This window comes from Mastigoproctus giganteus, chromosome 8 (genome assembly GCF_048544385.1).
Source record: "Mastigoproctus giganteus isolate SK-2022 chromosome 8, ASM4854438v1, whole genome shotgun sequence".
Taxonomy (NCBI): Eukaryota; Metazoa; Arthropoda; class Arachnida; order Uropygi; family Thelyphonidae; genus Mastigoproctus; species Mastigoproctus giganteus.
Genome location: NC_143582.1, coordinates 22,512,185 through 22,524,223, shown reverse-complemented (window position 1 = coordinate 22,524,223; position 12,039 = coordinate 22,512,185). Strand labels below are relative to the sequence as shown.

General features: G+C 40.9%; 2 protein-coding genes across 2 annotated transcripts; both read right to left on the bottom strand.

The window, feature by feature from the left end:
• Nucleotides 1-1,690, bottom strand: LOC150081358 (cuticle protein 10.9-like). Its single transcript, XM_090380181.1, has 3 exons — nt 1,679-1,690; nt 1,259-1,330; nt 1-330 (listed from the first exon to the last, which is right to left on the bottom strand). Exons 1-3 carry the CDS (start codon nt 1,688-1,690, stop codon nt 1-3), a joined length of 414 nt encoding a protein of 137 aa, XP_090236307.1.
• Nucleotides 1,691-5,875: 4,185 nt separating this feature from the next.
• On the bottom strand, nt 5,876-9,208 carry LOC150081357 (uncharacterized). The gene is made up of 3 exons (XM_090379700.1): nt 9,122-9,208; nt 7,653-7,823; nt 5,876-6,693 (listed from the first exon to the last, which is right to left on the bottom strand). The coding sequence occupies exons 1-3, from the start codon at nt 9,131-9,133 to the stop codon at nt 6,223-6,225; spliced, it is 654 nt and encodes a 217-aa protein (XP_090235826.1). The 5' UTR covers nt 9,134-9,208; the 3' UTR covers nt 5,876-6,222.
• Between the last annotated feature and the right edge of the window lie 2,831 nt (nt 9,209-12,039).

Below are 12,039 nucleotides of genomic sequence, written 5' to 3'. Positions count from 1 at the left end.
TTAATGGTAACGTCCATAACCTCGTCCTCCTAAACCACCTCTAAGACCACCACCACCATAACCGCCTCCATATCCGTGAGCATCAGACTGGACGTGGACATCAGCGGGGTTCTGGTTGGCGGTTCCAGGCTCGTTGGTCCTGACGTCAGCGCGGAATCCGTGTTCGTCTGCTACGTAATGGACCTCTCGCTGGATTCCGTGTCCATCGGTGTAGCCATAGCTGCCTTGGACGTTCTTGCCATCGGGGCTGTGTTCTCTGCGGAAGTGGGTGCTGCCATCATGGTCGTCTTTGACGTCATAGCCAAACTCGTAGGGCTGAGGATAGTGGTACTGGAAAAGTTAAAAGAGTTATTCAGTGGACCTTGTACCAAAATGCTTCTTAACATTTTGCTAATAGTGTATGTATTTCTAATGACTGTGATCTGCATTAATATTAAATAGAACACACTTCTCATTTTGTAATATATAACGCAGATCTAAAATTATAAAGTGTTCCTAATATTTTGGGCATGCAATATATATAATAATAAAGTGTGCCTAATATCTTTCACTTTCGCTATTGATTATAAATAATGGACCCAATACTTTGTACAGGTCATGTACATGCATTTTTGATAGCATAAAATAGTTTTCGCGTAGTTATTATCGTGTACCTCATATTTTGTCAATTACTATACACTCGTCCAATAAGTACATAACATCTTACACTTGTTGATTGTATAAAATGTACCTAATATTTTTATACGTAATATACACAATAATAATATTATGCGCACGTACGCTGTATAATAAAGTGGGCCTCATATTTTGTCATCTACTATACATATCTGATATAATTCCCTTGTTGATAGCGCAAAGTGTACCTAATAATTTTTACAGGTAGCGTACATAATAATGAAGCGTTTGTATAACACTCACTATTAATAATTTAAAGTGTACCTAATCTGGTCATCTTAATATTTCACATATTACTGATAATATAGTGTACCTAATACTTTTAACACGCGCTGTATATATAACACAAAATGTGCCTAATACTTTGCTTACGTACTGTATACTAAAGAGGGTGGCTCTAATATTTTGCACACGGATGTTTGAGCACATTGTAGTGAAGGGGTTGCACCGCATCTGTTATCTAGAGTGTATCTAATACTTTTTACACGTACTATATATCATATAGAGTGCATCTAATGCTATCAGTTGTGTTCAATAATGGCGCTGTACATTATCATCTGGTACATCTTACAAGGACACTTACACGATCGTCGTAATAATCCCCTCCGTGGTACTGGGACAGTGCCACTGCGACCAGGGCGGTGACAATCAGAACCTGAAATGAAGCAGAACAACAAGAATGTAACACAAACTTTCTCCATTCGAAGATTACAGTGTAAGTTTTTTGCGCAACAGGAAGTGAGCTCTAGTTTTAACTTCCGTCTGCTCTTACCAGCTATCGTTTGGTCATCTTAAATGGCGATACATCATTATAACTAAGCGTCCCCCGCGCACTACAGACAGGTTAAGGAAAAAAGGTTAACAACCCCTTAAAGAGCAGAAGAATTTTCTTAAGGAGCTGTAGCAGACGCCTAGTGTAGGCGTAATTAAGAAAGGGCAGGCGCCGATTTCATTCTTAAGCCTAATTTTCGAATAATTCAATAAAGTTGCTATGGTAACTTACCTTAGCCAACATTGTTATTATAGTCTCCTATGGCAACCAAAAGCTGTTAAGTCCTTGCAAGGTTACTTGCCAACTGCTCGCTGTTTGACCCTTCACTTTCGTTTATATACCCTGGCGACGGGGTGGTCAAATAGTTTCCTGGCCCGTGCAGGTCACCGAGATACGAAATATAGATAAAGTGCATTCCGAAAAAAAGTAGGGACAGTATTGCTTGAGGGGGGGTACGGCACCAACCACACCTTCGCGACTTTCTTTTAAAAAAAATAAAAAAAATAGTTCGCTCAGGTAATGGGGTTGTATCAGCGTTCGCTTAAGGGAGAGGTCTTGGGTGGAGACCTGTTGTGACAGAAGCGTACGACATATTCAGCTAAACATCCGGGTAGTTGATTAGCCCGGGGCACTCGCAACTTTTGATTTCCTGGTGATAGCTGCGAATTACAACCCCCCCCCCCCCTTCGCAACGCAGTCACTTGGTCATGAATGTGTAAGGAGGTCACTTAATTTACGATTTTGCGCTCTCGGGTGTCGTCAGGATACGAAGATAACTCCGTTGCAATATGTAGATTAGGGACCTTATGAAGGAAGATAATTTTCGCCGGCCCTAATGACAACACTCAAGACGTTTTATCCTTATTTTGAATTAAGCGACTCTTTCGACCTCTTCCTCCCAAATTATAAGTTTCTGGTTTCCCGTAATGGGCCGTAATAACTTTACGGGCCATTAGCGACCCTAATGCCGTCTGTCGTGTACACGACGAACCAACCTGTTAACTGTCTATAGGAAATAAGAGAAGAATCATTGATAGCATCTTATCTCATGCTGTCAATGATTCTTTTCCTGTTTTTGTGGAAAAAAAAAAAAAAAAAGAGAATTATAGCTTGTTTGTTAGTCTTCAGGGCCGGAAATTTATTCTGTACCTCTGGATGTCCCGAAAGGACTCAAATTTTGTGTATAAATGAGGAATGCTACTTTATTTGTTTCGGATCGTGTACAAATCATGTAGAGAGGTGGGTGGGAGAACAGAATATCCACTAAATCCCCCAACCCCCCCCTCCAATATGAGGAATGGTTTGTCGTCCTCCAATAAGAGGACGACATGATTTCCGGTAATATCGACACCACTATTTAATCTCCTTCTACAACCACCCAACTCATATTTCCAAGTTCGTATCCAATTCATCCTTGTAGTACGTCTATTATTTTGTACGGGTGTTGTATATTGTACCAAACGATAAGGTATCCCTCTTCTAAAGGCACGTGCAAATTAACATTCAAAAGACAAGACTTTAAGAACTCTGACTGTACCGAAGAGAATCCAAAAGACGTTTCCTGTTGGCATAATTTCCAGCCGGGGTCGGACTTCCTGATTGGAGTCCCCCAGCAACATTACTAGTTTTTATCTTTTGGTTTTCCTTGAGATTCTTCCTAAGATCAGCTCCGCCGGTAAGATGGCAAGTCATCTGTAGCAAATACCACAATCATCCTTCGAAAGCGATTATTGTATTTCGAGACCTATAACAACATTATTACATTTTTCAAACGATAGGTGGCGCTAAATAGGAACAATATCGGTAGTAAAATCAGCTAACGTAACCCATTGCAGCACACAGATGGGCTTTTATAATATCCTGGGTCAGGTTCGAGTCCACTCTCGACAGAAGGGATTTTTATGGGCTTTAATCCTCATGGATGAGTTAGACGGTCTCAAGTAACCGGCGATTATTAAAAGACCGCTTTTATGCTATTTATGTATAAATAATAATTTTATTAATCGAGTAGATCAAAAACATTGGTTGTCACGTGACTGTAAATCTGTCTTAATAGAGTTCAGAAGTCGTTCCATTTTTCTGAAAGTCATAGAGTCGGAAAACAATAAAAATAAACAACAGCCGCGTTTATTTATTTATTTTTTGTTCTCTGTGGCCTGCAATTTACTTTTCCATAATTGGCTCGCAATGGGGGGAGGGGGTGGAGGAACAAAAATTTTACACAGATGTGGAATTTATAATCTTAAGAAAGACACTTTGCCGGTCTCTTCCGGCAAAGTGTACTCCTACAAGCGCGTTCTAACAGCTGAGAGGAGTGAGAGAATTTTTGCAAGCTGAGTGAAAGTGTCTGCTCAGTGGAGCGACACTTTTAGACAAGCAGAAAGTAGGACACTTCTTGGAATGACACACAAGCGAAGGAAATTTGCCAACTGGTGAGGAAAATAAGCATTATTGCCAAGTAACAATCTTGTTCCGAATGCTTTGGCAACTCAGAATGTCTTCATAATAAGACGTTTTAATTATACCTTTTACCTGGCTACACGTCTTTTTTTTCTTTTTTTTTTTTCTACCCTTAATCGATGGACTGTGCCGTTGCCGTGGAAACACAGCCGATTTTAAAAGGCCGGCCACAATCTGCTTCGATTCGTGTTTTCGTACGTGTCCGTCTGTCTGTTTTCGCGTGAACTTCGCCATGTGGTACTATCGGCAGTCGTTAGCCTTCTTTATTGGTGATGTCATAGTTGTCCAGGGGTGAAAGGAATCTGTTTTGGACGCCCTGATTGTCTTCTAGTTGCCTGTGACTTGGGGCGATGGGTCATGACTACTGGCGTTAGTTTATTTCGCTAAATTAGCTGAAATAATGCTGGAAAACTTCAAAAAAGAGAGAAAGAAATATTTCTGTTCATTTAGACCGTCTGTTGATATGAATATCAAAAACCAAACGATTGTTTGCTAAGCCTATTTGCCATTAGATTAAACGGTAGAAACAATCAGTACTTATGACCTACCCCATTTTTTTTTTGCTATTTCTTCCTGCGGGCCATCGTAATTCTACGGCTTAAACACCCCTTAGGCAACCCCTCAACCTACATTTCCCCGCTATCACTCGCCAGTTATTTAATTCTGAATTTGTTACACCGCGGGCGTATTTAAAAAGATTCCAAATGCCACAAGACAATGTATTATTTTGGCAGGTTTATCTTTTGGAAATCTTTCGTGTTGCTGGAGGAAATGCTATTAACCACTGGAAAAAGGTGGATGTTAACACAGGACGTCACTGCCTGTCCAGCAATTGCTGCAGCCATTTAGCTACTAAAAGAGGACGATCACCAGTCCTTATCTTTACAATAAATTCACCATATTTTAAATAAATAATAATAATTTAAGTTGCTTTTATGAATGATGTTTGTTCGATTATAGCCACACCATCAAAAGAATGGTATTGGTTGCTAGGTAACCAGAAACAGACATGGCGCTGGTTTCTAGGTAACCAGAAAGGACATGTTTACAGATATTGTCTTTTTTTGGATGTTGGAGAATGCAGTTGGTTGCTAGGTAACCAAAATAGACATCTTTACCGATGGAATTCGTTGCTAAGTGACCAAAAATGGACATCTTTAGCGATATTGTGTTTTTTTTAGACTTTGGAGATGGCTTGAGCGAGAGTGCATAGCACGCGTTCCTTGAGTGGACCGGGGTTCAAGCCCGTTACTACTAAATACGATAAATATCTGTACGGACAATTTATTGAAAACTCTACTGACTTGGTTGTCGTGCCGGAGTATAAACAGAAAATTTATTTATTTATTTTTTTTTTTATGGCGATTGTTACTAGGTAACCAGAAATAGACATATTTAGCGATGGAGTTGTTGTTAAGTTACCAGAAATAGACATCTTTAGCAATGGAGTTGGTTGCTAGGCGACCAGAAATAGACATCTTTAGCGATGAAGTTGGTTGCTAAGGTACGAGAAATAGACATCTTTAGCAATGGAGTTGGTTGCTAGGTAACCAGAAATAGACATCTTTAGCAATGGAGTGGTTGCTAAGTTATCAGAAATAGACATCTTTAGCGATGGAGTTGGTTGCTACGTAACCAGAAATAGACATCTTTAGCGATGGAGTTGGTTGCTAGGTGACCAGAAATAGATATGTTTAAGGACACTATTTTTTTTTTTTTTTGGATGTTGCAGATGGCGTGTGTTGCTAGGTAACCAGAAATAAGACGCTTAATATTGTGTTTTTCAATGATTTTTCTGTTTCTTTCGTCAAAATAATTATAGTTTTTTTTTTTTTTTTTTTTTTTTCAGGTTTTGGAAATGAGGACTTTGAATATGTGTATATAAACAAATAAATAAATAAAAATAAAATTCACCAAACCCACAGATTGGCTTACTGCAATATTTATTTAATACAAATTATAAGTGTGTACAATTATATATGGAAGGCACAACCGGTGACTGTACATACATACATACATAAAAACGTACATTTTGCGCATAAATGATCGTGAAAGAAAATCATCCGCATGAAAGGGGGTCGTCTTAAAAGGCGAGTGATATAATATGAAGGAGGACAGGAGACGCAATGTGGACGGCAGACGTATGTTAATGCCCGGTCTGAGAGAAACACACGGAAATGACTGTACGATGAAGCTCGTTGATTACTGCGCTCCTCAGCGGCCGGAGGTGTCAGGCGACGACCTGACGGCTCCTTTGAGCACGTTCGACTTAGTGCAAGCGTCAAGCAAAGCGGAGGAACTGATGAGAACGACCTTTAGTAACCGGACTTCTTGCCGATTCCGCCTCCGAATCCGCTGAACCTTCCGGCGCCTCCTCCGTGGGCCCCTCCCAGTCCACCTCCGATTCCACCGCCGAGACCTCCTCCGTGAGCTCCTCCTCCACCTGCGGCTCCTCCGTGACCAGCTCCGGCGCCTCCGTAACCTCCTCCTCCTCCTCCGCCGCCTACCCTGGTGTATCTTTCCTGGAGTCCGGCTGGGGGTGGGCTGGCGGCGAGAACGACATCAGCGGGGCTTTCGTGTCCGACTCCCGGCTCGTTGGTTTGGACATTGGCGCGGAAACCCCCGGCGTCTGCAACGTATTCGACTATTCTGTACACCCCGTTGACGTCCTGGTATCCGTACTTTCCTCGCACCTGACCGCTCTGGTCGCCCTGTTCCTGACGGTAATGTACGTTGCCGAATTCATCCCGAGCTTCGTAGTCGAAGTTGTAAGGTTTTGGCGCAAACTGCAAAAAAGAAAAAAAATTAATTCTTTCTCAAAGTAGTTCTTTCTTTTGACCACAGATGGCGGCACATGTAGCACGTTGTTTTGGTTGTCTTATCGAAGAGACATCGTTGAGAGAGTTGTAAAATATGGAGGATGACATTAAAAACAATTAAGTTGTAATTAATTAGTTTTAACGAATATCACGTCGACTGATGGGTCACCAAATTTTAATGATCGTCCTCTACCAGATATTCCTTAATCTATTTAAAATTGCTAAAGAAATGTTTTATTAATTTTTATTTAAAACTAAAAATATATCAAACAGAAATACTAAGGAGTAATGCGTAAATAAAATGATATTTATATATTCATGCTTACTGAGTAAATATAAAGATAATAATAAATTATTAATATTTTAAAAAGTTAAAATTTTTAAGACAATTAAATTGCAGTTAGAAAAATCTACCAAAGTACTCATTTACATATTTTTCACTAAATCTCGCTCGTTTTAGCTAAATACGATTTCCATCCTCCACAGGAGAACCATTCTTCAATATTCAAAACAGTTAACAATATTCACAGGATAGTTAACAGGGCCGTATTTTCCGACCCCGACATATTTTTACCAAAAATTCCCGTCGCGTTCTCTCAGTGGGGATTGAAAAGAAAGCGGCAATGCGCATTTTATAAAACAATCTAAAAATAAGCGCTTCTCATTTTAGAGTTCGGCTGTCGAACCACGCGAGCATCGCCACTATCCAATGTCTAGCGGGCTATCGAGAAAATATCCTCGTAACATTGACTAATCTTACCGCCGTTCGTAAATCTACCGAATTAGAACGCGGTGCCGGGGGAGGGACAGCTAAGCGACGCTGAGACAATGCCGATAAGATTTAAAAGCGATTATGCGTACAAGTGGGGGGAGAGGAAGGAAAGGGGCGCTTACGAACCCATTATTGGACAAGTTCTGCAACTTACGTTTTCAGCGGGTTGATAACCTCCTCCGCCGCCACCGGCGCCGTAACCAGCACCGGAAGATGGTCTGTATGGACTGATTCCGCCGCCGAAGCCAGCACCTGCACCTGCACCACCGCCCGGGTAGCCCGTCGAGTAGACGCAGCCGATGAGCAGGAAGAGACACGAGGCGACCTGGAAGAGAACACATCGTGATGCGGAAGCTGAATACAAGCGCACGGGAAGTCGGGGAGCAGTCTCCCTGATTGAGGGGGGGGAGAAAGAAAGAGAGATGCACGTGCACGAGGCTTTGTTAAGCACACGAGCACGAGTGATCGGCTGATCGAGTTCTGATAAGGAATCTGGGTTTAATAAACCGCAGATGAAAAGGGGAACAAAGGGATAGAGGGAAGGAGGAAACGGAAGAAGGAAAACCAAACTGATTCCCTTAAATGGAGGGAGTTAATGGAGGTAGTGAGAGAGAGAGAGAAAGAAAGTGAGAGAGAAAGAATGTGAGAGAGAAAGTACAGAAACAGGAGAGAAGAAGAGAGAAAGCGAACGAGAAAGAAGACAGAGAAAAGGCAGAGAGTGAGAGAGAAAGGAAAGAAAGAAAAGAGAGAGAAAGTAGAGGAGGAAAGTACAGAAAGAGGAGAGAACGAAAATAGAGAGAGAAAGAAGTAGAAAAAAGTATGAGAGAGGAAGGAGCGAAAGAAGAGAGCGAGAGAGATAGGGAAGAACAGAGAAAAAGGATAGACAGAGCGAGAGAGAAAGGAAAGAAAGAAAAAAGAGCGAGAAAGGAGAGGAAGAAAGAAAGTATAGAAACGGGAGGGAACGAAGAGAGAGCGAATGAGAGAAAAAGGAATGAAAGGAGAGAGAGAGATAACAATTATACAATTTTTAAAACATCTGTTCGTTATATTTTATTAAAATCTCCAACATCCGTTTCCATGGTAACCGCACAGTCAGGAATTCGAGCGCTCCCTTTACGCTGGGTGTCCTACATTTGTTCCGTTGATGTGGCACGGCTGTGCGACATGCGGGAAACCTACATTTACAGGGGCGCTCTGAAAACTAACCATCCCTTACATTAACCTTTACTGCGGCCCTTTCCAGCAGGACTGAGTTAGTAGTCCTCTTTCGGAGGTGCATTTTTTCTGCGGGGAATTCCGACTCTATCGTGTCCACAAAAACGGACAAACCAGCCTTGGAACACACGCAACACTTACAGAAACTACGCGACACGTTTACGCCTCATCGGCTGAGTTTCCTTGGCGCCACTTTTATTGCGCAAATTCCAGCCATAATTAGCAAAGGAGTCCGGAATCTGATTTTTCATCCCTCACAATAACTGCAACAATAATTATGAAATCAGCTTTTAAAATTATAAGCATTTTTGCCAAATTTCTCGACTTTTTCGAAGTTGAAAATAAGCGCCATCTGTCGACAGCAAGAGTAACTATCCCCAGATAAATTTTTTAAAAAAGTTGGCTTACCTTACACCACATAATTTAGAATCTATGAATCCTTCTCGGGATGCTGCAGCTTGCTTATCCTCTTGGCTGGAGAGCTGGTGAAGATGTGTGCTTTGGAAAACATCCGACGCGCTTATATACTCATCTGCAGCTAGGGGGCGCAGGGCACGGTGCATCACAAGTGTCATCCCACCTCGCGCATTTCAGGTATTGCAACTCTCGACCGCTTACTGTTGTGGGCGTCGGCAAAAGAAGAAGAAACCGGGGGGGGGGAGGAATATAGTTCTTCTAGAAAGGGGGTTTGCGTACGGAACTAGGTGACCCCCGAGGGATGTTCTACAATAGTCTCGAGGTCCGCTCGCCAAGGTGGTATTTTCCGGTGCCGTATGATTCGCTCATTAGATCGTCTGCCCATTGGACAGCACCCGCTGGCGGGCACAAAAGAAAAAAGCGGCGCGGATCATTGTGTTATCCTTCGCTTATGTAGGACAGCGGTTTCCCCTGTCCTCGTGACGACACGTTCTTTGCCGCGTCTCGTGAACTACAACCGCTAGGCGATTCCGGAACTGATAAAAATATTGTCTGTTGGCAGCGAGTGCAATTATCTCGATCGTTTGCGATTTATGCGAGGACGACGGACGCCGCGGGAAAGCGATATACTGTTTTCCCCGCGACGACACACAAGGACGAAAATTGTACCAAACGCTCACGGATTTCACGACCCCCACACACTCCAGCACATCCAAACGTATCAAATGTTGGAAGTTTGTCTTTTGTTGCTGACTTCTGCTGCTGCTGCTGCCATACGATCTGGTCGCCAGACTTGATTGTTGTCACGCGATAGGAAATGTAATATCCGCTTGGGAAAAATTTATTTAGTTGCTATTAGCAACGAGCGTGGTTGCTATTAGCAACAATGGAATTGGTTGCTGTTAACAACAGCGAACCTGGTTGCTGACAGCAACGATAAAATTGGCTTTTATTAACAACAATAAACTTGGTTGCTATAGCAGCCAATTAACAATTCCGAAGTTCAGTGTAATTTAATTACAAGGAACTTGGTTGCTGTTAACAACAATTAACCCGCTTGCTATAAACAACAGTAAACTTGATTACTATTAACAATAATGAAATTGGTTACTATAGCGACCAGTTCGACAACGGCACAGTTCACTGTAATTATATTAGAATGAACTTGGTTGCTGTTAACAAAATAGATTTTGTTCGTTGTTAACAATAGCGAACTTGATTGCCACTAGCAACAGTGAAATTGTCTGCTTTTAACAACAGTAAACTTGGTTGCTGTTAGCAACAATGAGATTGCTTGCTATTAACAGCAGTAAACTTGGATGCTATTAGCAACAATGAAATTGGCTCCTATTAGCAACAGTAAACTTGGTTGCCATTATCAACAATGGAATTGGTTGCTATTCGCAACCTGTTCGACTGTAATTTAATTTCAGTGAATTTGGTTGCTGTTAACAAAAAAAAAAGGATTTTATTTGCTATAAATCCTTTTTATAAAAATTATTTATAAACTTGGTTGCTTTTAGCAACAATAAAATTATCTGCTATTATCAGTAGTAAACTTGGTTGCTAATAGCAACCAAATGGACAACTCCCAAGTTCACTGTAATTTAATTGTAGTGAACTTCGTAGCTGTTAACAAAAATGAACTTGCTCGCTGTAAACAATAACGAACTTGGTTGCCATTAGCAACAATGAAATTGCTCCAATTAACAACAGTAAACTTGGTTGCTATTAGTAACAATGAAATTGGTTGCTATTAGCAACCACTTCGACAACTCCAGAGTTCCCTGTAATTTAATTTCAGCGAATTTGGTTGCTCTTAACAAAATTTTTTTTTGCTATTATCAAGTGAACTGAGTTACCATTAGCAATAATAAGCTTGGTTGTTAATAGCAACAACGAAATTGTCTGCTGTTAACGAGAGTAAACTTGGTTGCTATTAGCAACAGTGTGCTTTTTTACCATTAGCAACAATAAACTTGGTTGTAATTAGCAACAATGAAAGTGGCTGCTATTAACAACAATAAAGTTGGTTGCTATTAGCAACAGTGAACTTGGTTGCTGTTAGCAACCGTAGTTGAAGTACAAAGCGCATGCCCTAAATTAAAAATGCAAAAACACGAATAATTATATTTCAATTTATTTATTTTTCGTAGAATATTCTGCATTCAAATATTATTTTTAGCTGTGTAGAATTATGAATTTTAATTTAAAATAAATTAAAATACAGTATTTTAAAAAATGGTCACGTGAGGGGCAGGTGATCTCATCTTGTAATCCTGCGCGGAATACGATATACTGATAGCGGAATAATTAAATAAATAAAAAAAAAAAGTGGAATTTATTTTTAAGAAATGTGTTGAAATATTATTTTTAAAATTATATAAATCAATAGGTATAATTTATACGTTTGCTTTATTAAACCTTATATAAAATTCCGGTAGACGGCCAAATCTGACACGTCTTCTCGACATATTTCAAAATGCCCTAACAGAATTTGGAGATGACAGCTTCTAGTTGAAATTCTCTCATCACGGGACTCTCAAACTTTAAGGGGGGCCCCGCAATTGGTCATTTACATACATAGGTGCACTTAAAACGCTGCTTAACTTAAAGAAAAACAAAACTCGTTCGTCTCGCTTTATGTTTTCTTCCTCAGCACGCTCTCCGAAGAGCACGTGCGAAGGGGAGTGGGGGGGAGAAGATTTTCCGACGTTATCACAAACACCTTGTTTTTTCCTGATTCCGGTAATGACCAAGGTAGAACAAATACCCAGTAGCGTCTCTTTTAATGGACTTCTTATGGGGGATTCTAATGACCGCGTGCATCGCTGTAGGTAATAAACGCGAAATGTTTACCGCTTGTATCGTATTTATCGCCGACTGCCGGGTTTTAAGCGACGTTAACG